The sequence below is a fragment of the Talpa europaea genome (assembly GCF_964194135.1).
Source record: "Talpa europaea genome assembly, chromosome: 16".
Taxonomy (NCBI): domain Eukaryota; kingdom Metazoa; phylum Chordata; class Mammalia; order Eulipotyphla; family Talpidae; genus Talpa; species Talpa europaea.
In genome coordinates, this window is record NC_140084.1 from 28,001,737 (window position 1) to 28,025,733 (window position 23,997).

A 23,997-nucleotide genomic window follows, 5' to 3' on the forward strand; every position below is an offset into this window, starting at 1 on the left:
TGAAAGGATTTTGGCTTCTTTGCTTTCAGTTATAAGAATAAACCCTAGAGTCACTGATTTTTTATTTAGGTGGAAACATGTAAGATCCTAGGTTTTATTTTGGCCTATTGGCAGTTTCTCTCCCCCTCCCCCCTTACTAATATATATCATTGTCATTTCTTAAAATGTATAGTGACATGGGCCTCCCCTGGTGGCGCAGCGGTTGAGCGCTGGGCTGCGAAGCTGCCGCGGCCTCTGCAGCGCTGGTTCCATCCCCGGCTGCCTGGTGAGGTTCCCCATGGCGCGCAGACCTCTCCTGCTGCCCACTGCTCCCCTCAGCAGTGTACTTCGTCAGTCTGCTTGTTCTGCTCCCCTCTGGCTCTGGTGAATTCTCTAACCCTCCTGCGCTTCTGACTGTACCCAGTGCTTGTATAAATAAATAAATAAATCTTTAAAAAAAAATATAGTGACAATGAAAAGATGCATTCAATGGAACACCAGTGGCATTGTCATACCCCAGTATTTATTGCCCTGGTTTAAATCATAAGCAGCCTGGTAAATTCACTGCTTTGTGACACCATTATTCTTTATTCACATGAAAGGAACTACAGCTGTTTGGCTCAGAAAAGCAACAACTGGGAGGAATATGGGAGTTGTCTTCAAACAATTGAAGCATTGTCATATTATAAAAGGGATTTGGCTCCTTTTCTGTAGTTTCCGTGAATTAAACCTGTGTGTGGAATTTACAAGAAGGCAGGTTTCAGGGGCCTCCCTGGTGGGTCAGGGGTTAAAGTCTCAGCCATCAAACTCACCAGCCACTGTGATAGGAGTTTGATCCCCCGCCAGGGAGCTAACCCACATGGTACAGCAGACCTCTTCTGCTCACCTGCTGCTCCCCTCAGCAGTGTATCTCAGTAGACCCACTTGTTCTGCTCCCCACTCTATCTCTGATGAATCCTCTCACATACACCCCCCTTCCCCTCTCACCCCCTGCCCCCCCAACACCTCTGGCCTATACCCCAGTTCTTATATGCATAAATAAATAAAAATAAATCTTTAAAAAAAGAAAAGACAGGTTTCAATTTAGTTAAGGAAGAACTATCCTACCATTCAGATCTGCTCTGAGAGGGAGGTGGTGCCTAGGCAGGAATGTCACTGTCTGTGTTGGAGTTTGTAAATGAGGCTTGGGTGGAAATCTGTGTATGTAATGGATTCAGGAGCTGGATGGAGAATCAAAGTGGGTGGGCTGTAAGGACCCATCCCACTCTGAATTATTTACCAGGAAATACCAGGGGAAGAAAGCAGACAGCTAATAAAGGGTGAGAAGGGAGAGCTACCAACTAATAGAGGATAAGAAAGAGGGAAATAGAAATTCCAGCTACTCCTATCCATTAGAGTCCTCCATAGTTGATGTTTTTTTCTTCCTGGGCCATTCAAGAAATGTTGGCTCTTGTTTCACAAGCAGTCTTTTTGTAGAACTTGAGGAATTTTTGGCATGGTCACAGAGACTGAATGATGATGTTTCTGGAATAGGCCTCTGGCTGGAGAACTAGTGTAAGACTGGAGATTTAGCACTGAGTGCTGCTAAATCAGAAGCGTCAGGTTGTGGGTTTTAGGTGTGAGCAACACTTTCTGTCAGTTCAACACCTTCTGTCAGTTGACTTGGTTTTCTTTCGAGTAAATTTCAAAATTCTCTTTTATAACATTGAACTAAACCTCAGCAGCAGTAGGATTTAGGCTGAGACTGTTCTGAAGGTTTGGATATATTTTCTCAGTTTCCATTTCTGTCTTTGTTGAATAAAATGTTGCATGAACATTCTCAGCACTGGAATGTGATGTGAGAAGAAAACCAAACTTGACATGCCCTTCTTTTCAACCACGATCCCTTGTTTCTGGGGCCGGGTATGGTGAAGTGGGTAAGAGTATGGATTTTTGATAGCAGACTTGGATTTGATCCTCAGCTCTTTTATCACCTTAGACCAGTGACCCAACCTGTCGGCCTCAATTTCTTCATCTGTAAAGAAGTAATGTTTTTCATTGGATCGATGCATGTGTATATGAATTAATATACATAGAAAATAAGAGCTCAGTGTGTACTTTATTTCTGTGCTAGCAGTAGAAGTTTATTTTATTATTTTTGTTCTTAGGGTGAGGGAACTTTGAGTTGATGTGCTGGGTGTGCAGGACACACTCCTCATTAGATGTGCTTGTGCGAGTAGCACATACCCTGTCTCAGTAGAGTCCACAGTTCCTTAAAGGAAAGAAACCAACAAAGAAAAGCAAAAGGGGTTTAAAGGAGGAAGAGACTCCTTGATCGATTTTTCTGTTCTCCTCCTCTCCTTTCTGAAGAGAGGTTCCGATAGAAGTATATAGATTTGGGATTTGGAATCTTCTGCCTCGAGATACACATAAAGCTGTTGAGGTCATTGCCCACAACGAGAGGAGGACTGGAAACCGACTCTTAAGTGACAGGGATGGGAGTTTACAGGGAAGAAGTGTTAGGGTGGTTTTGTGCACTGCAAAGTACATGGAACCGGAAGTTGGGGGATCCTGTTCCTCTAGTCTTGTGTTCTCCAGTATTGATCTGTGTGGCTCTAAGCATAGGACTTCCCTGCTACAGATAGATTCCATGTCTGAGGCTCCCTGGAAGCCTGAGTTTCTGTATCTGAATCTTTGCAAAAAGAGCAGGTAAGTTGAGGTAGCGTAATGTCCCAGAAACAGGAATTTCAGTAAAGAACAATGTTACAGAAATATAGAGGATCAGAACTGGAAAAAAAGATGGTGTGCCAGGAGGCCAATTTGTCTGGATTAGATAGGGAAATATCTGCACCGTGAGATTCAGTGTGGACCACTTTGTAATGAGAACTATTCCAGGTGTTCTTTTGCTGACTGCTGATAACATTGATGGTAATAAAACAGCCTAATACACTAGGGCAAATGTAATCCTGTGCTTTTATCAATGATATATATAACTTAAAGAAGAGAATTTCTTCAATTCAGGGTTGAAGGGAATTTTGATTTGCTGCTGGGTGAGAGAGACCTAAATCAACTTGTTTCACTTTAGCATTTATTGCACTGCTCACTTGAAATGTTCTGTTTGTTTTTTGTAGACTGATTCTTTCATTATGGATGGAGGGGATGATGGTAACCTTGTTATCAAAAAAAGGTTTGTGTCTGAGGCAGAACTAGATGAACGGCGCAAGAAAAGACAAGAAGAATGGGAGAAAGTTCGAAAACCTGAAGATCCAGAAGGTGGGCAGGCATTCAGCTTAGTGAGCTTTAATCCTCACAACCATCCTATAAAGTAGGAATTAACACCCTCGCGTTAGAGTGGAGCAGCTGAGGCTAGGAAGAGTGAGGGACCCAGGTAAGGCCCCCTAGTGTGGGAGCAGGGCCAGCATGCTCACATCCTTGCCCTTTCCACACAGTGTCGTCCAGGAGATGCTGCTAGTCTGTTCCATCTGAAGGATACAGTATCCCCACAACGGAGAGTGCCACCCACCCTATGTGGTCTGGACTGGCCCTGTGTCCAGTTAATTCTTTCAGACATGGGCCTGTCAATGTGGACAGTTGACTTTGAGAATTGCCGGCCCCTCTCTGAGGTCCATAGGGAAGCTGCGGACTTTGTACTATTTTTACGTTGTCCTTGCCCTCAGCTCGTGCTGAGACTTGACTTTATTATTTAAACCCTTTGTGATACTAAAATAATGTGAATGAATTCTAAAGTCTATATCTTTTGCCCCCTTCCCTCTTTTTTCTCCTTTTCTCTCTCCCTGCTTCTTTTCAGAATGTCCCGAGGAGGCTTATGACCCTCGATCTCTGTATGAAAGGCTACAAGAACAGAAGGACAGGAAGCAGCAGGAGTATGAAGAGCAGTTCAAATTCAGTAAGCTTCAGGGGCTCCCCTGGTGGCGCAGCGGTTGAGCGCTGGGTTGCGAGGCTGCCCATAGCCTCTGCAGCACCAGTTCGATCCCCGGCTACCAGCGAGGGTCCCACAAAAAATAAAAAGAACAAATTCAGTAAGCTTCAGAAAATACAGTCTAGGGCTCTTTTTGGTGCATGGTTGCCTCATGTAATACATTTTCTAACTAGCCATGGAATGTTCTTGATTATCTAGTCTCCAGATGCTCATTAGGCAGAAAGGAAACAAATTTCTGCCTTCAAGACACATTAAACATTTTTATTTAGAACTCAAGATAACCATTTTAATTCTATGCTAATATCGAGTAATGGAAGAAGTGCCTTGATTTTATGCCGTGTTATCTATCCAAGAGACATGGGGTTTATAAGTTCTCTCATCTAATCCCCTGAAGGATCTGCTGTTTATTAAAAAAGAAAGGAAAAAAAAAGAAGGGAAAGACTTATTTGATGATATTTTCCCTTGGCCTGCTAAGTGTTCCCTGTTGAATTATTTTCTCAGAAAACATGGTAAGAGGCTTAGATGAAGATGAGACCAACTTTCTTGATGAGGTTTCTCGGCAGCAGGAGCTACTAGAAAAGCAGCGGAGAGAAGAAGAACTGAAAGAACTGAAGGAATACAGAATATCCTTTGTACTTTAAGAGAAGTCTGTAAGGTGTCAATTTTCTCATCAACATCTGTGGATCGTATTTTCTTTATACATAGGTTGAAGGTCTTTTACTTGGTGGTCTCTGAGTTCCCTTTCAACACTGATGTTCCTGTGGCTCTGAGTCACTGGCAGTGATTTGTGAAGTTTATGTAGCACGCAAGAGTCCATTGCAGTCAACAGACTCTGTTAGTGTGAGAGGCCAAAGTCCTGTTCCTTTAGTATTAACTAAAGGTCTAACATAGGAGGGTAAGTACCAGGGTTTCTTACCTTGTGGGATTAGACTCTGAGGCAGATGAGTGATACAGTGAACCTCATCCAGGGGAGAAAATGCCATCTGAGTTTTGAAAGGCAATGTTCAGTCCTCTTGGGTCCTTAGTAAGACCTTCCCCATAGATGCAGCTAGTCTGTCCCTAGAGAGGGGTGGAGAAAGCAACAGAGATGACTTTGCTTTGGCTCAATATTGCCTTTTGGCATCCACTTGAATGTCTTCTAGACATCCAAATGTAGCTTAGCTGAACCAGAACTCTCATTGCCCAATCCTTACCATCCTGCCCTCTACTCAAATCTCTTCTTTTTCCTAGTTTCAGTAACTGTGTTTCTAGACCCTCAGGTGCTGGGCTGAAAACTAGCTCTAAAATGTGCTACAAATTGCCCAGTTCTTGCCATCTCTGTGCCACCACTGTAGTCGTAGTCTCTTCTCTGGACTTTTCTCACCATCTGCTTGGTCTTTGCTTCGGCTCTGTCCCCAATCCATTTTCCAGACAGCGGTCGAGGGAAACTTTTGAAAGCGAACACAGGATCATGCCACTTTCATCTTTTTTTTTTTTTTTTAAAGATTTAATTTTTATTTATTTATACATACAAGCACTGGGTACAGTCAGAAGCGCGGCAGGGTGAGAGAATTCACCAGAGCCAGAGAGAGGAGCAGAGCAGGCAGAAGGACCGAAGTACACTGCTGAGGGGAGCAGCGGGCAGCAGGAGAGGTCTGCGCACCATTTGGGACCCTCCTCTGGTGGCCGGGGAGCAGCCGGGGATCGAACCGGCGCTGCAGAGGCTGCGGGCAGCTTCACAACCCAGCGCTCAACCGCTGCGCCACCGGGGAGGCCCCGCTTTCGTCTTTGAAATCTATTTGTTTCCTGTTGACTTTAGACTTAAATCTATATTCTTTACCAGATCCTCCAAGGCTCTACCTGGTGTAAGTCTACCAACCACCCTGTTCACTTTTCCTCGTGTATACAGTCCTCCAGCCTGCTGGCCTTTGTGTTCTCTCAAATTAGCTTTGTGATTCCACCTCAAGCCCTTTATATTTGCCTTTCTTTGCCTGGAATGCTCTGCCCTCAGATTTTACAAGGCTGACATTTCATGGGCTTAGATCTCAGTTCATATCTCCCTTCCTTGTAGAGAATTCCCTAAGCACCCCACTTAAAGTTGTGCCCACCCCCATCACTCCATAATGCTATTTTAAAATAGTGCTTATCACTATCTGACAATCTTCATTTACTTGCACACTGGTTTGTTTATCTCTTCAATGCTAGAATACAAAGAGAGCTCCATAGAACAAGGACTCAGTCACTGGGATTTCCCTAGTGCCTGGCATATAGTAGGTTATTAGTGTATATGTTCATAAATTAATGAAGAGCTCTTAGGAGAGGTTAATAAAGTTACAGTAGCTTTTCCCTTCTTGTGAGGAAGTTTCTGGGTATTTTTAGTTTATATGTTTAATAACCTCACTAGTGTGATCTTCCCCTGTAAGGTTGACAGGACTGCCTGGATGTGTTAGTTGGTATTTCTTTTCAGGGAGTGTGGAGTAGGTTCCATTAAAGATGGGGAGGGCGGGGGGCAGAATGTAAACAGGTTCCTAAGGATGGATTTAAATCAGGGTGACTGACAATGATGGAGATAAAGTGGCAGCAAGTCACAAATCTTGCTCTGAACTAGAAGCTAAAGACTATCTTCCAGTCCCAGCTCTGCTAGTGGCCTTCTGGCGTAACATGAAGATTGGAGTTGATGAAAAGTCCACCACAGTCCCAACTGCAGGGTGGAGACTGACTTCTGAACCACCCTTCCCCTGGTCCCTGCCTTGGCAACCCCAGGATAATATTATGTGTTAGTGTTTGCAGAGATGGGTGGATGTGTGTGTTGCATTGTCAGGCACCAGACTTTGTCCTCTAAGGAAATACATTAATTACACTTCTCACTTGAATTATGTCTTGTTTTATATGCCTAATTTGGAAGGTGAGCAAATAAGACATAGAATGTCTTCCAAATTGGCCTACTGGAGGGTAATGTTAGTTTGGTATCAAATCAAAAGGAAGAATGAACAGGGCAGCAGTGAAGCAAAAGAAATTTTTTCTGGACCTCCCTGGTGGCGCAGCGGGTTGATTGTAGTACTGTGAGGCTGTCCGTGGTCTCTGCAGCGTGGGTTCCATCCCCAGCTGGCCAGGGAGATACCCACATGGCTTGGCAGACCTCTCCTGTCACCTGCTGCTCCCCTCAGCAGTGTTTTCAGTCCGTCTGCCTGTTCTGCTCCCCCCGTTGTCTGGTGAATTCTCTCACCCTCCCGCGCCTTTGGCCTGTACCACAGTTCTTGTATAAATAAATAAATCTTAAAAAAAAAAAGAAAGAAATGTTTCTGTTCAGGTAACATTATAGTGCAAAACTGAAGAAGTTCCCGGGGTGTCAGTTTTTATTGGAAACTTGGAAAGTTCTGTCTAGAAAAACCAAAGAAAAGCAGGAGTCCAACCCACTGGTGTGGAATGCACTAATCCCAATCATGGGTGGAGCCAAAGCTAGGAATTGAAGGTTTAGACATTTGTTTATTGAAGCTCTGAATTAGGTGCTAGTTCTTGGCTTTGCTTGATTGTTATAATATGATACATTTTATAATGCGATACTTGTGAGTACAGATAAGCTGTGGTGTGTGCTATATAAACAATGGAATGCTTGTTTCCTTTCAAGTTAAACCAGTATTTAGCAGTGTTGTGTGTTAAAAACTATGTGATTTTTAAAAGATGGCTATCTAATAAATTCCTTGAGATTTTTGAGCTGTGTTTACATATTTAAAGGCTTTGGGGGAGGAAAGGGGCTTAAGGGAAAAAACTGTGTATGCTTTTGATAGTGAGTCAGAAACAGTATTCCTGTCTTACCTGTGCCTTCCCAAAAAAGGTTGGGGGCATTTTTTCACTTTAAGAGAATAAAAAGTTAAGTGTTGGTTTTTATCTGTGTGAAATATACTATAAATATATAGGTGCTTTTGTTGGTTTAACTTTTCAATATACAGTTTTCTTTACGAGTTTGAATCTTTTAATGATGTAGTTACAGTAAAAAATCTTAGCATGCTCATGCTACTGGCATTTTCTAGTAAAGATGAATTCTTTTTGTTATTCTATCAAAACGAACATTTAATATTAACATATTATCTATTTCCGTGAAATAGATGAAACTCAGAATGGTACTGACTCCCCATTCAATATTGCAAATATTTAAGGTAACTGACACACATAAGAACAGTTAGTGCTTCAAGGGTGACTAGAATGAGAATTTCCTTATTTCTAATACCCAGTTTTCTTCATTGTTTGGATACAGAAAAATAGCCTAGCTCAGACACCTCAACCCCACCCCTTTGGGCTGACAATACAAGCTTCTTGGCTTCTTGGGCACTAGATGTCACTATCGTTCCAGTGAGGCATTCTTGCCTTGCAAGCTGCAGGTGCAAATACACCTCTGTTGCCTAGTAGGCTGTGAGAGCACATGACAGGGGAAGGAAGAGAACGGGAGAGAGTGACAAACCTTGAGAGACAGAGACTGACCCCAAGCATGAAAAAAGTCATGTTAAAAGTGGTTGGTTATGCTTTTAAAAATTACTTTGTTTCTTGTGTGTATTTACACAGGGGTTTCTTACTAAAGTCACCTTGAGAGCATACTGAAAACAGATTCCTGGGCCTCCACAAGTCCTCATTTCGTAGGGGTAAGGCAGAGGAGGTACTCTTACTTTTAAAATGAGGTTTAAAGTGATTCTTTTGTTGCTTTGCTCCTGGAGAAGTCAGAGTTAGTCTTCTATGCTCCCTTAAGATTGAACGCAATCACTAGTTACGAGGACATTCTGCAAAATTTGATTTTACCCTTGGAGGGGAAAAGCAAATAGTTTTACATCTTTAGGGAAATCTTTTTCCCCCTCTTGTTTATATTCCTTAAGATCTTTTCCCCCATCAAGCTTGATAATGGTAACAGCAGATTTTCTGGCTGTATTCAGATTGTCATTGAAAAATCAGAGGGAAAACTTTATTTTGTACTTGATTTGCCATTTTTCTTCTTGGTTACCTTCATTTCTCTTTAAATCAGCTGGATTTTATGGGCAGAATAAAGAGGAGAGTGTATATTTTGTAAATAAGTATCCTAAATATTGGCGGAACTGAAGTGCTAGCAAGTTCTATTTGTTTTCTCTCTTGTTATCATTGTCCTGTCATAGCTCTTTCTTTTTGTTTAATTTGACCCTTAACCTGTAACTCACAGTAATCTCAACAAGGTTGGAATTTCTCCAGAAAACAAGAAGGAAGTGGAGAAGAAACTGGTTGTGAAACCCATAGAAACCAAGCACAAATTCTCCCAGGCAAAGCTGTTGGCAGGAGCTGTGAAGCACAAGAGGTCAGCCAGCTAGCCCGCTTAAATCCCTCTGACTGTGTACTCTGAAATGCCACTTCTGTTGTAGTCGGAGCCAAATGTTTCCTAAACACAAGTCTCTGTGAAGTTCCTCTTCCAGAGTCTGTATCTTCTATATATAGCCTTTGACCCTTTGTCTCTCTGGTTGTTCATTCAGCATAATAGCTGTTTTTAGCTGGGCACCTGCCAGATGTCAGGCATTGTGTTAAGTGTTTTCCATGCATCATCTCACTCCTGTCAACAAGTCTATGAGTGCAGGTTACTATAATCCTTATTTTACAGATGGGGAGACTGAGAATTTGTCCACTGTCAAATAGTAATAAGCAAGTGGGAGTTCAGTATTTGGGCGTCTGTGTTTCTATCAAACCAGGTAGCTCGTTCCAGGAAAGAATTTGTATAGGGCGTAATGGGAACAGGGAGGAAGAAACAGTTTTGCCTGGAGGGGTTATGTGTGCTCCTGTGGGGGAAGTTAGGGAAGGAATTAGGAAGTGCTTGATTATATAGGAGGACTAGGGCTTTGACAGGCAGCCAGGGAGAGGAGAACATGCAGGCAGGGGCAGAGCTGCTGTGAAGACCTTGTGGCTGGAAGCACCTAGTGGCTGTGACAGGGTTTCGAGGGCCTGGCAGGGGGTGCTCTGCCTGATGGATACAAAACCACTGTCTAGAGGTTTTGATAAGTTCTATGTCTTATGCGCCTCCCTTACCAAATCCTGAAATGGCACCAAAGAGATTAAATCTGATCGTTTCAATTCGATCAACCCTATCACGGGTGAAATGATGTTACGTGCAGTCAAGTCTGTTAGGAAAGTCACTGTGGTGTGTTTGCATCCAGCCACATGTTTGGAGGGATGTGTACTGATGGGACTTGCAGTTTGGCAAAGCCACCAGCTGCAGTTGTTCCGGGAACATTGCTTACACCGAAAAATGCTGTATAGCCACTGAGGGGAGGAGTGTCAGCTGCCTGAAAAGGGCCAGCTTCCTGAGCCGTGATTTATCCCTTCAAATTTTCACATAAACTCTCATGACTGAGCCAGTGTCTTTGAGGAGTAGAACCTGGGTTAATTTTACTGACCTGTGCCAAGAAGGGGCTCTCAAGGCAGGCAGTTAGTTACCTCTCAGCAGTGTCTTGCTGCTGGCAAAATGTGTGTCACAACTTATCTCTCTTGCTTAGTCCTTAGATCATTTTTCAGAATGACTCTATTAGTTTATTTGGTGACATGCATATAACCCCTTTTGGGTTTTGAAACTACTTACATCATTTATTGTTGTTTGGTGTAACAAGGTGGTAAATTAGTCTCCTGGGGCAGGATTTCCTAATATGCCAGCCCTGAGTTTATTAGAATCCCCCGGGAGTTTGTTAATAGTGTAGATTCCAGGCCTCACACCAATTCTGGTTCAGTTCATTTAAGTTTGCAGTTAAGTCTGAAGAGTCTAATTTTTAAAGTTCTGTGGGTGATTTGATGCCTGGTCTGATGCGTGATGTATGTATGTTATAAAGTATGATAAGTAAGCTCTTAATAATTTCTTCCAGTTTATAGCTTATCTTTCTCTTTTCATAAATTAATTTTAAGGTAGGTAAGGTCTATTTAATATTAGATTATTAATATTAAGATTATGTTTACTTGGTTTATAACTGACAGGTGTCATACTAGTTCTAGGTGTACAACATAATGATTCAATATATGTATATAATCATCACAAGACATCTAGTTATTAGTCATTGCCACACATAACACATAATTAAAAATTTTTTTTTTCCTGTGATGGAAACTTTTAAGGTTTGTACTCCCTTTGCAACTTTCAAATAGATAATACAGTTTTATCAACTATACTTACCATGCTATTATATTATACCCCCAGGACTGGTTTATTGATAGCTATAAATTTGTACCTTTTTAAGTTGGTCAAATGTATCAACATTTTCTTTCATGGTTAGAGCATTCTATATTCTATTCAAGAAACTCCTCCTGCTTTTGAGGTCATAAGATAGTTTTTTTTCCTTAAAGTTTTAGAGTTTAATCTTTCACATGTTAGTCTTTAACCTTCTGGAGTTAATTTTTGTGAAGATTATGATCTTGGGATCACATTTCAATGTTTTTTTCCCCCAATATTTCTGCTTTCCTCCAGTGATCCTCTATGTCACCTTTCTCTTCTAACACATATGAGTTTGTTTAGGGGTTCTTGTTTCCCCTTCCTTGAATCTGTTGGCCTGCACCTCCGTAATTATTCTAGCTTTGTGATAAATCTTGATATTTAGTTGGGCAAGTTCCCTTACATTCTTTTCAGAAGTGTCTTGTCTATTCTTGACCATTTCGTTCTTTCGTCTACATTTTAGATTTAGTTTTAGTTCTTCAAAAATCATGGTTGGGGTTTTTATTGGGATGTTATTAAATTGCTTGGTAAATTTATGGCTAGAACTGATCTTTATGGATTTGTCTTCCCATGGCATATCTTCTAAGTCTTAGAGTCTAAAGTGTATTTGCCTTTTGTTACTACCTTAAGTGCAATGTGGATTATAGGTGCTAACTCTTTTTTTTTTTTTTTTTTTAAATCAATGCTTTTTGTTTTTTTTTTTTTAATTTTTATTTATTTATTTATTTATTAGAGGCATGTTTTATTTTATTTATTTATTTGTTTGTTTGTTTTGTTTATACATGCACTGGGTACAGTCAGAAGCGCGGGAGGGTGAGAGAATTCACCAGAGCCAGAGCGGGGAGCAGAGCAGGCAGAAGGACTGAAGTACACTGCTGAGGGGAGCAGCGGGCGGCAGGAGAGGTCTGCGCGCCATGTGGGACCCTCCTCTGGCGGCTGGGGAGCAGCCGGGAATCGAACCGGCGCTGCAGAGGCTGCGCACAGCTTTGCAACCCAGTGCTCAACCGCTGCGCCACCGGGGAGGCCCTATAGGTGCTAACTCTTGAAATTGCTTTAGACTTCCTTGGTGCCCCGCCCTGCAGGTTCATTTTGTGAATGTTCCAAATGAGCTTGAGGAGCATTTGTGTTTTATAATTTCTGGTTTCTGTGTAGGTATAACAGAATGAGCTTGTTAAGTATATTGTTTATTATTATCTTTTTTACATCTGCCACTTCATTTTTTATTTGCAGGAGTTGAAACTAATTTTTTTTTTTTAAAGATTTATTTATTCATGCACACAAAAACTGAGGTACAGGCCAGATGTGCGGGAGGGTGAGAGGATTCACCAGAGACAGAGCGGGGAACAGAACAGGCAGACTGACTGAAATATACTGCTGACGCGAGCAGCGGGCGAGACAGGGAAGGTCTGCCACGCCATGTGGGTATCTCCCTGGCTGGCCGGGATTGAACCCGCGCTGCAGAGGCTGCGGACAGCTTCACAGCGCTGCGCTCAATTGCCTGTGCCACCACGGAGGCCCCAAAACTAATTTTAAGGGTGTTTTCACTTTCCCCCCAAATATGAATCATTCAAGTCAAACTAACTTAACTATAGAAATGTAGCAAAGCAAAGGGAAGCAGCACAATAAACCAAGAGGCAAAGGCTAGGGACTGGGGGAGCCGAAAGGGTACAGTTCACTTATGAACCTGCTCAGAACCACCTCCCTAAAGGTAAGAATACAGCTCCATTTTAAGAGGGTCCTTTTCCTGGGGCCTCCCTAGTGGTGCAAGGAGGATTAAGATACAGCACTATGAAGGGTTAAGATACAGCCACTGCAGCACAAGTTCTGTCCCCGGCCAGGGAGCTGACCCACATGGCGCAGAAAACCTCTCCTGTCTCACCCGCTGCTCCCCTCAGCAGTGTATTTCAGTAGATCTGCCTGTTCTGCTCCCCACTCTCTCTGGTGAATCCTCTCACCACCACCCGCCCCCCTGCCCCTCACCCTGCATCTCTGACCCACATCCCAGCTCTTGTATGCATAAACAAATCTTTAAAAAAAAGAAAAAGAGGGTCCTTTCCCCCCCAAACATCTGAGAATGTTTCAACTTAAAAGTTTAAGATTAAAACAAGGAAAAAGAAGGAAAAAAAATAAAACACCAGCCATAGCCACCTTCCTTAATTGATCACAGTAGTTTCTTTTCATTTCATAAAGATTAATAAATTATTTTCTCTTGTGTTATAAAGATAATAGAGTTCAGAAGTTTCTTAGAAAACAAATAGAAACTGCCACCATTTCTACCCTGTTGAACCAAGGCTTAGTAGTACTTAATTGTATTGTTTACATCTGTGTCTTTATATATTTGTCTGCTTACTGTATCAGTATTTGGGAGGAGTTATTTGAACTCGCCCACTATATAATAATTATTTCTTGATTTTTCTTCAGTTTTGTTGAATATATATTTTAAGCTTTTTCTTTAATTAGAAGCATTGATGTTCAGAATTATTTTTTCTTCATGGTGAATTAAACATTGTCTCATTGTAAAGTAATTTCCTTTATTCCTTGTAATGCTTTTATTCTCAGTCTATTTTTCTAATATTAATATAGATCCTCAGCCTTCATTGGGTTAGTATTTGCCCTGGTAACTTTTTCTGTTCTTTCTGTGTCTTAAAGTTGTTTTGTCAAGGTTTTTAGGAATGTCTAATAACTGATTAAAAATTTATTCTGCTGTAGGTTTGGATTTACTAGGATTTTTGATGTATTTCTACTATCTTAATGCTACTTGTCTTTTTACCTTTTTTTTTTTTTTTGGTGTTTCAAACTTTCATTTAAGGGCAGTGGTCCATGATGGATTTTAGATCTTGTTGAAAGCGACCATGACCATGGACATTACACAGTCCTCAAAAGCAAGGATTTGCTCCTCCAGCATATCTGCTACAACTTTATCATCTTCAACCACACACAGTTTTGAAAAAATTTTACTTGTATTCTTTTTTTTTAATGAAGACTTAAAAATCTTTTATTAACTTTCTTCTCTCTGCTAGTTTAGATTTATGTATTCTGTTTTTTTCCTGCTCCCATACAAAATTGTACACTGACCTTAGAACTTTTGGCTACAGTCATCTTCTCTCTTACCTGCCACAACTCTCCAGGGCGTCAGTGTGGTCATGTTTAGCACCACAAATTAGGTGTGTGTGTTTTTATACAGACATTTGTTTCGATTTATATTTGATGCATATTTGTATTTGTCAGTTTCTATTTTACCTCTTTTTTCTGGGATTTTTTCTTTCATTGAAATACATTCTTTAGATACTCTTTGGGGTGTCACTGAAGATATTTCCTTCATTTTTTTGTAACTAAATTTTGTCATTTATAAACATATCCAGATATCCTTGAAACTCTTTCTTATATTCTTAACAAGGCAGATGATAGACAACAGAGAATCTGAAGTTCAGGTGATGCTTGAAGTTCTAACACTTTACCCCTTGAATTAATCAAGGGTTTAAGTTGTTTTTATAATTGATAATATAACTGGAAAGAGATTAGAACCTGAAGCAAAGACTTTTCATTTCGGCTCCTTGAGGTCACCTCAAAGCTTTGATCCCCAAGATTGGTCATAGCTCCAATCACCATGTTTTTTGTTACAGCTCAGAGAGTGGCAACAGTGTGAAAAGGCTGAAATCGGACCCTGACCCAGATGACAAGAATCAAGGTGTGTGGCAACATTCATTTCATTTTTTTCTCATAATGCATGAACCATAATAAAGGGCTGGAATGTGTGGCATCTGTGAATGAATGCACTTACCTAAACAAGCCCAGCTAAACTTAAACTATTTTCTACCAGACAGGATTTATACCCAAAAGTATGTTAGCTTTCCTACAAAGTAATCTGTTAGAAATCAGTGGAACTGATTAATGACAATTTTGCTCTCCCAGGCATGCTTCCAAAGCCAAAGTCCTGGTCATATCATCTCTGCTTACAAAGGTTTCTTTTCTCTATCTCCCCTAAATGTTAAGTTTCTTGATTTCACCTGGCTTGCTTCCCAAGAGAGGTAGAATGCCTGGCTCGTGCTAATGGTTGGTTTGAGCCTTCAGACTTAATACAGTCCCCGGGAGTATGCTTTCTTTGATGGTCACATTCAAGTAATAAATCTGGTGCTGTATTAAGTGGCACAGAGTTGTAAGTGAAGGTGAGGGTTCCTGGGGGCAGGATCAGGAATGAGAAACTCAAGAGTATTTTCAGTTCTATCCCTGCCTCCCTGTGAGATTAAGACTGTGCTAAACTTAATGGGTCATCTGTGAAACAGGACTTCACATTTCTTTTTTTTTTTTTTTTAAGATTTATTTTATTTATTTATGCATACAAGAACTGGGGTGTAGGCCAAAGGTACGGGGGGTGAGGATTCACCAGAGACAAAGTGGGGAGCAGAACAGGTGGATCTACTGAAATACACTAAGGGGGTTATTTCCAGTAATTCCAATTATTAGAATTGGAAAGAATTGCAACAATTGTTCCTTTATTATGATGTTTCATTAAGGATAAGATCTGCTGCATCCCAATATGTCCTTTAAGTCTCATTAGACCTATAAGTTCTTACTCATTTTCACATTTACTTTTTGTATAATTTATGTTTTACTTGTGAAGAAGCTAGGTCTTTCTTTATCCTGTGGAATGTCCCCCACTCTAGATTTTGCTAGTTGCACCCCCAATCCTTTATACCCTGTGTTTCTGTAAAACGGTAATTAGATCTAGAGATTGATCAATTCCAATTGATTTTTTGGGGCAAGAACACTTCATACGTTGTTTTTGTTCTTCTGCTGTCGTCATTACCTTCATTACGTTAATTAACATGCTCTTCGGTTCACTTCTCGTTCATTTGTCATTGTATCTTGGGAATCACGGCATGTCTGTTAGTAAGCGTGTTTCCATTCCACACATGTCTCCTTTTGGCCTTCCAATACATGATTTTGTCATTGCGTATTTATTCCATATATATATATATTTTTTTTTTTTAAATTAACTAAAGTGCACACTTTATTCAGACTTCCCTAGTTTTTACAAAGGCCCCTTTTCTGTCCCAGGACCCCATCCAGGATACCTCATTACATTTACTTGTCATTTCTTTAGGCTCTTTTTTTTTTTTTTTTTAAGATTTTTTTTTTTTAATAGAGGCATGTTTTATTTATTTATTTGTTTGTTTGTTTTGTTTATACATGCACTGGGTACAGTCAGAAGCACGGGAGGGTGAGAGAATTCACCAGAGCCAGAGCGGGGAGCAGAGCAGGCAGAAGGACCGAAGTACACTGCTGAGGGGAGCAGCGGGCGGCAGGAGAGGTCTGCGCGCCATGTGGGACCCTCCTCCGGTGGCTGGGGAGCAGCCGGGGATCGAACCGGCGCCACAGAGGCCGCGGGCAGCTTCGCAACCCAGCGCTCAACCGCTGCGCCACCGGGGAGGCCCTCTTTAGGCTCTTTTTGGCTGTGAGAGTTTCTCAGACTTTCTTGTCTTCAAAAACTGTAATGGTTTTAAGTACTGGTCAGGTAATGTCGCTCAACTGATATGTGTCTGATGTCTTTCTCATGATGAGGCCACAGTCATGGATTTGGGCGATGACATCCAGCAGTAGAGCCATTCTCATCACCTCCCATGAAGGGTACATACAAGGAAAAAGTCTTACATTGCAGCTGTGATTCTTCAACCCCTCCTCCTCCAAAACCCCTCCTCCTTTGTCTCCTGGCCCCTGGTGAGCTGGCTGAGCTGGTGTTTATCAGGTTTCCCCACAGTAAGGTTATTTTTTTCCTCTTTCTCTCCCTACTGTGCTTTTAGGAAGAAAAGTGACAATGCCCAGCCCACACTTAAGGAGTGGAGAGTATTTACATACATTATTTGAAGTATGGGAGATTTATCTATTCTCTCCAATTTATGTATTAATATAAACTAACTTTGGCAGAGGAGCTCAGCTCTAGAGAGAACCCCCCAAATTACTTTTCCTTTCAAAGAATAGGTGAGTCTAAACAGAAAAAAAAGTGAGTAATTTCCATTATAATCTACATAAAACAAGCCATGAGAATTGCTATACTGTAACCAAAACAACAGAATTACAACAGAACTGCAGGACTCTTAGAACAACAGAGTCATTTGTCGGGGGTCATCAGGGAGAATACTGATAGTATCTTCGGCTTTGCCACATAACAGACATAGCATGGTATACTCCTGAAATTCATCCATGATACTGAATGTATACTCATGCCTGGCTACTACATGATGACAATTCTTACAGAGATGATCATAGGTAACAATTTCTTCTCCATCCTCTTCTTTCAAACATTTGTTGGTGATCATCATAAAGTCCCACTTATTACACACTGCACAGCCTGTAAAGTTGAGCAAGAAAGATCCATTCTCCAGGCAGATGGTACCCCGGTTGGGATATTCCTTCTCCACACAGTCTACGCACATCGCGACGCCCTTTACAGGGACCGGGCTCCAGAGCTTCCTTCCATATATATATTTTTTAAAGATTTATTTATTTATACAAGCACTGGGTACAGTCAGAAGCACAGGAGGGTGAGAGAATTTACTAGAGCGGGGAACAGAACAGGCAGAATGACTAAATACACTGCTGAGGGGAGCAGTGGGCGTGGCAGGAGAGGTCTTTCGCGCCATGTTGGACCCTCGCCGGCAGAGGGGGATCGAACTGACGCTGCAGAGGCTGCGAGCAGCTTCGCAGCCCAGCGCTCAACCACCAGGGGAGGCCCTATTCCATTTTTTTGTTGGTAAACATTTTGATTATTTTCAGTAGTTTCAATTGGTAGAATTGGAAAGAATTACAACAATTGTTCCTCAATTACGATGTTTCATTAAATCACCCTATACATGCATCTTTTTACATATTCACAAATATGTCAGGTTAAATAGAATTATTGGGCATGAGAAGATATATATTTGTAATTAAATATTGCCAAATTTCCCTGTGAAGACATTATCTCTGTTTACATTCCCATTGGCAATGTAGGAGCTCCATTACACTGATACCTTCTTAATATATTGGAAACTTGCTAAAACTGTGGCTGCTTAAATAGAGTGTGTGAATAAAACTTCATAAAAATCTTAAAAACATTTCAACTAGTTAAATAATAGCCTTGTATCTGGTGCTTATTCCTTCTAGGAACTATTTGCAGAAACACTTAAGTGGTTTCTTTAAACTCAGATATTGTATGTCAGCTATCTTTTTTGTCATTCTAAGTCCCTTCTTCCTACCCTTCCATTCTTATACCAAAAACTGGGCAAGAAATTTCCTTTTTGCTAGAAGCTAAGACCCCATAAGAAGAATAACCTGTGAAACTTGCTTCAGAGTCTTGTCCTTGACAGTAGAAGAATTCGTCTCTTTGGGCCCCAACTCTATGATCCTAGCGGAGATTCAGGCTTCCCCCACTGGAGACTCTGAACTCAAGCTCTGAGCAGAGCCAATAAATGCGCTAGTTGACCCCATTTATTCTCGAGGCACGCATCTGTCTGAAACCCAAGAACGTTCTCTGTTAGTAATTTTCAGTGTAATTTGGCATGACAATGTGGTCCTGCAAATGCAGAAGTTGGCAGGAAACTTCACCAAATGGGGGAGATCAGAGGGCACCATTTTGTTCTCTTTGGACACTAGCTGCTTTGGACTGAAATTTGTCAGAGCTGCAGTCTCTTTTCTTTCTTGAAACCTCCTAGATAATTGGGAGATTTGGTCTTTTGGCCTCAACTCTGCTGATGCCATAGTAACCCTGGCTGCTCGGTTGCGTTTCTGTGGCTGGCTCCCTTCATTCCCTCACTAGGTCTGACTTCCACAGATATTCTGGATTGATCCTTTTCCATCTAAGATTGGCCCTAAAATGAGTTCACCCTTGAAATACTTCATAAAATACATGTCTTAATGAATGGCTTCACATGAATTACTTTTCTAAGTAACTGGTTCTTACCCTTGAAGATACTGCGTTTTGTTTTTTTTTAAGATTTATTTATTTATGCAAGTATGGGGGTACAGGCCAGAGGCGTGGGAGGGTGAGAGGATTCACCAAAGACAGAGCGGGGAGCAGAACAGGCAGATGGACCAAAGACACTGCTGAGGGGAGCAGTGGGTGAGGCAGGAGAGGTCTGCCACAGCATGTGGGTATCTCTCTGGTCAGCCAGGAATCGAACCTGCAACTGCAGAGGCTTCAGACAGCGTCACAGTGCTGTGCTCAACCTGCTGCACCACCAAGGAGGCCCAATACCAGGTTTTTTTAAAACAGACTACTGATATTATCATTGCATATGTGACAAATAACAATACAGGGAACATTCAATTAATGACTGGCATGCAGTTTGAGGTTATGTTCCAACTACTCACATCACCCCGCATCCCCAAAATTTAGCCACTTGCAGTGAAACTTTGTAATACGTCTTTAAGACATTTTTCTGTATTCGCACACATTGTGAATGCTGGCTGCTCCAGGCCAAGCCCATGCCTGGGGATGGTGTAGTGAGGAAAGAGCTTTTGCCCTCTAGAGACATACAGTGACAGATTATAGACAAGGAGGCCCCCTTGTCTTTAAGACTGTCCTGTCTATTCTTCATGTAATACAGGGGAGTCCTCCAGAAATATGTGGAGCTCCCTAATTTAAATGGCCCGGGATGCTTGTTGAATTTTTCCATTTCCCTTTTTGAAAAAATTGTCTGAATAGATAGTACATGCCCATAATAGAAATGTTAAAGGGAAAGCGAGAGTGGAATGAAAAGTTAAGTCTTCCCTGTTCCCCAGCCACACATTTCCTGTCCCCACAACCACTATTTTATGTCTTATTTTCAGACAGTGAGACTTGCACATGGGCCTCCCCCCACACACATTATAACTCACACACACTTGCCTCTTATTCAGCACAGCATCTGGGAGGTCATTCAACACCAGTTCTTACAGAGATGCTTTCTTCTCAGTGGCTGAGCGGTAGGCCATCACTGCTTGGTCTCCTGTGAGTCGATGTTTGTCTCCAGTCTTTTGGTGCCATCAACAATGTTGCTGTGAACTACAACAAAGAAAATAATCCAGTCAAAAAATGGGCAGAAGAGCTAAAAAGAAACTTCTCTGAAGAGGAAATGCAAATGGCCAACAGACATATGAAAAAATGTACAACATCACTTGTAATCAGGGAAATGCAAATCAAAACTACCATGAGATACCATCTTACACCAGTGAGAATGGCACATATTAAAAAAACTAGCAACAACAAATGTTGGCGAGGGTGTGGAGAAAAAGGAACACTCCTGCACTGCTGGTGGGAGTGCAAACTGGTCCAACCACTGTGGAGAGCTGTGTGGAGATTTCTGGACCTACTAAACATAGAGCTTCCATATGATCCAGCAATTCCACTCCTAGGTATTTACCCAAAGGACACAGAAACATCAATTCCAAAGAACACCTGCACCCCTATGTTTATAGCAGCACTATTTACAATAGCTAAGCTTTGGAAACAACCCAAATGCCCAAAAATAGATGACTGGATCAAGAAGATGTGGTACATATACACCATGGAATATTACTCAGCATTCAAAAAAGATAAACACATGCAATTTGCAGCAACATGGATGGCGTTGGAAGGGATCATGCTCAGCGAAATAAGCCAAAAAGAAAAAGAAAAATACCGGATGGTCTCACTCATAGCAGGAATCTAGAAAACTTAAATAAGGGACCAGGAAAATGAATATAAGAAAGTGAAAAATCAAAATCAACAAAAAACTATGAACCAGAGACACTTTTTGGGGGGTGGGGGGTGGGGGGTGGGAGGGGAGGGATTGGGGTCAGAATGGGGGGTTTGCAATTGTATGGGGGAATATAAAAATAAAATTTATTATTTAAATTAAAAAAAAAAAACAATGTTGCTGTGAACTATGTCATTTAAGGTTGAAGGGCTTTGCCAAGTTGCCCTATGCTCCTCCAGCAGCATGAAAATATGCCTGTTCTCCACATCGTCCTCCTTACTGTTTATTCTCCTGTGTTTAATATTTGTATTTCTTTTACAGTGAGCAGTTCATGTCTTCTGTCCACCTTTTTTTTTTAAAGATTTATTTATTTATGCATACAAGAGCTGGGGTGCAGGCCAGAGATGTGGGGGTGGAGGTGACAGGACTCACCAGAGACAGAGTGGGGAGCAGAACAGGCAGATCTACTGAAATACACTGCTGAGGGGAGCAGCTGGTGAGACAGGAGAGGTCTGCTGCACCATGTGGGTTAGCAACCTGGCCAGGGATCGAACTTGTACTGTAGAGGCTGCAGATAGCTTCATAGTGCTGAGGCTTAACCCCTTGCACCACCAGGGAGGCCCCTTCTGTCCATTTTTCTATTCAGTTGTTGGTTGGTGGGTGATGTAAGGACTTTCTCTGTGTATCATAATGAGTTTTGGAGATGTGTGTTGCCAGTACTGCCTCTACTTTCTTGTAGCCTTCATCACTTCTCACCGTCACTGCTGGCTCTCATTTGCTTTCCTGATCTCCATGCTGTAACGTCGTTCATCATTAGCAGCTGCTTTCCTTCATTAGAACTTCCTGTGAGAGGAGCAGATCCACTGAACTCTCTGCTCTGGCTGTGTGATGCCCACTTTTCAGCTTCTTATTGGAATATTTTGCTTCCTCCTAAGTTCATGTACTTGGAACACAGGTTTTCTCCACATTTGCGCGAGGTGTCGTCAGGGGTTTTTATCAACACCCTTGGTAGTCATTTTCTGGTCAACCTGATGCAGTGAGGTTTGCGCTCCAGTCCCTAATCTTTGGGGAGCACTGGCATTCTTTGAGTATGTCATCTTTTTTATTTTTTTTTTTAGAATAAGTGTCTAATCGTTTTTAATTTTTTTATATTTTTATATATTTTTTACATCATTGTTCATTTTAATTTTTTTCTTTTTCTTTATTTTTTACATCATTTTTCAATTTTAAACAATATTTGCTTCCCCCCCACCCTCAGGTGTAGTCCCCACAGAATTTCCTTCAGCAGTGCACCCGTGCACCATCACCACAGTCCCCTGTGCTCCTCCTTCCCTCCCTCAATCCCTCTCCCTCCTCCTCCCCTGCAGATTGTTTCTGATTTATAATTGTCTGTTTGTTTTGTTGTGTTGTGTTTTATATTGTTATTATTTTTTTCCCCGATGTCTTATTTGGTTCCCCTATATTCCTCCTACAAGTGAAGCCATCTGATATTTTCCTTTTTCCTTCTGATTTATTTCACTGAGCATAATTCCTTCTGACTTCATCCATGTTGCTGCGAATGGCATGCGTTTATCTTTTTTGATTGCTGACTAGTATTCCATTGTGTATATATGCCACAACTTCTTGATCAAGTCATCTGTTTTTGGGCATTTGGGTTGTTTCCAGGTTTTACCTATTGTAAATAGTGCTGTAGTAAACATAAGGGTATAGATATTTTTTTTAATCAATGTTTTTGTGTCATTTGAGTAGATCCCTAGGAGTGGAATTGCTGGATCATATGGTAGCTCCATTTTTAGTAGACTGAGGAACCTCCAGACAGCTTTCCATAGCAGTTGGACCAGTTTGCACTCCTACCAGCAATGTAGGAGAGTTCCTTTTTCACCACATCCTTGTCATAGTATGTTATCTTTTTTTTTAAGATTTATTTATTTATGCATACAAGAAGTAGGGTACAGGTCAGAGGTGCAGGGTGTGAGAGGATTCACCAAGAGACAGAGTGGGGAACAGAAGAGGCAGACTGACTGAAATACACTGCTGAGGGGAGCAGCGGGCAAGACAGGAGAGGTCTGCTGTGCCATGTGAGTAGCTCCCTGGCCAAGGATTGAACTTGTGCTACAGCACTGCAGGGACTGCAGATAGCTTCACAGTGCTGTGCTTAACCCCTTGTACCACCAGGGAGGCCCTGTCTTTTGATTCAGATTTAGTTTAAGGTTTTCTACTCTAAGTGGCATATCTAAGCCAAGTGACTTGACCTGCTTCATTAGTAAAATAAGGGGTAATGCCAGGTTGTTGTCATGATTAAATGAGTCTGGGAACATCTAGAGAGAAGAAGAACGGGTGCAGTAGAATTCTGAACTTGTCCTGAAACCTTCAGGCCCTGCAGTTTCTAGATGAAGGCTTCCACTTGCTGAGATGGAAGAGTAACTGGGTGTCCTGGGGCCTCAACAGCTGCTTGGGGACATTCTACATGGTCTTAAGTTGTTGCCTGGCTGTGGCTTCGGTTTTCTCAGTTGTAAAAGAGCAACACAATTGTAAGGTGATGATGACGAGAATGTTTTGAGGCTTCTGGGAGAAGTCTACTCATGGCGCCTAGCCTGTGGAAAGGGCATCGTTAACTCTGGGCAAGCGGGAGGACGTAACAGCACTTCTTCCTCTTTTGCAGAAGCACCGTCCTGTGTGTCTCTCGGAAGCACATCCCTGAGCAGCCCCTCCATCCACTGCCCCTCTGCTGCTGTCTGCATTGGCATCCTGCCAGGCTTGGGCGCCTACTCTGGGAGCAGCGACTCCGAGTCCAGCTCGGACAGTGAAGGCACCATCAACGCCACTGGCAAGATTGTTTCCTCTATCTTCCGAACCAACACCTTCCTCGAGGCCCCCTAGCTCCTGTGTCCTTTCCTGGGAGCGCCTCCCCGAGAGTAGACCGGACAGTACATTCTGCCTCCAGGCAGTATTTCCCTCAGAAAACTACTTTGCCTGCTTTCTGTGCACACCGTGACATTTTTAACCTCATCTAAAAATGTGCCAGGATCCACTTGTGGCCGACTTGTACTTGGTTTTTCTTTCCACTCCTGTGCAGCTGCCCAGCCCCTCCTGCTGCCTCTTTCCTCACTGATGTGGTGGGGTGGGGGCTGGGGCCCCGCAGAAATCCACTGAACATGCCCTGGGAAGATAGGCACCAGCTGGCTTGAAGAGGGTTTGGGTTAGGTGGCTTCTTGTCTGGATTT

At 42.0% G+C, this 23,997-nt stretch overlaps 2 protein-coding genes across 3 annotated transcripts; one reads left to right on the forward strand and one right to left on the reverse strand.

Annotated features, from left to right (window-relative positions):
• Nucleotides 1–1,883: 1,883 nt before the first annotated feature.
• Nucleotides 1,884–23,949, forward strand: PSME3IP1 (proteasome activator subunit 3 interacting protein 1; the record flags this gene model as incomplete). 2 transcript variants are annotated; one of them, XM_084257802.1, is made up of 7 exons in its annotated part: nt 1,884–1,895; nt 3,090–3,231; nt 3,767–3,865; nt 4,400–4,523; nt 9,060–9,191; nt 14,702–14,766; nt 23,436–23,949. In XM_084257802.1, the coding sequence occupies 7 exons, from the start codon at nt 1,884–1,886 to the stop codon at nt 23,651–23,653; spliced, it is 792 nt and encodes a 263-aa protein (XP_084113928.1). In that variant the 3' UTR covers nt 23,654–23,949. The 2 variants fall into 2 exon arrangements, with proteins under 2 accessions (XP_084113928.1, XP_084113927.1); XM_084257801.1 differs by lacking the exon at nt 1,884–1,895 and having other exon boundaries at nt 3,105–3,231; nt 23,367–23,949.
• On the reverse strand, nt 17,174–17,512 carry LOC311186671 (protein Churchill-like; the record flags this gene model as incomplete). Its single annotated transcript, XM_084257804.1, has 1 exon — nt 17,174–17,512. One exon carries the CDS (start codon nt 17,510–17,512, stop codon nt 17,174–17,176), a length of 339 nt encoding a protein of 112 aa, XP_084113930.1.
• Nucleotides 23,950–23,997: the final 48 nt, after the last annotated feature.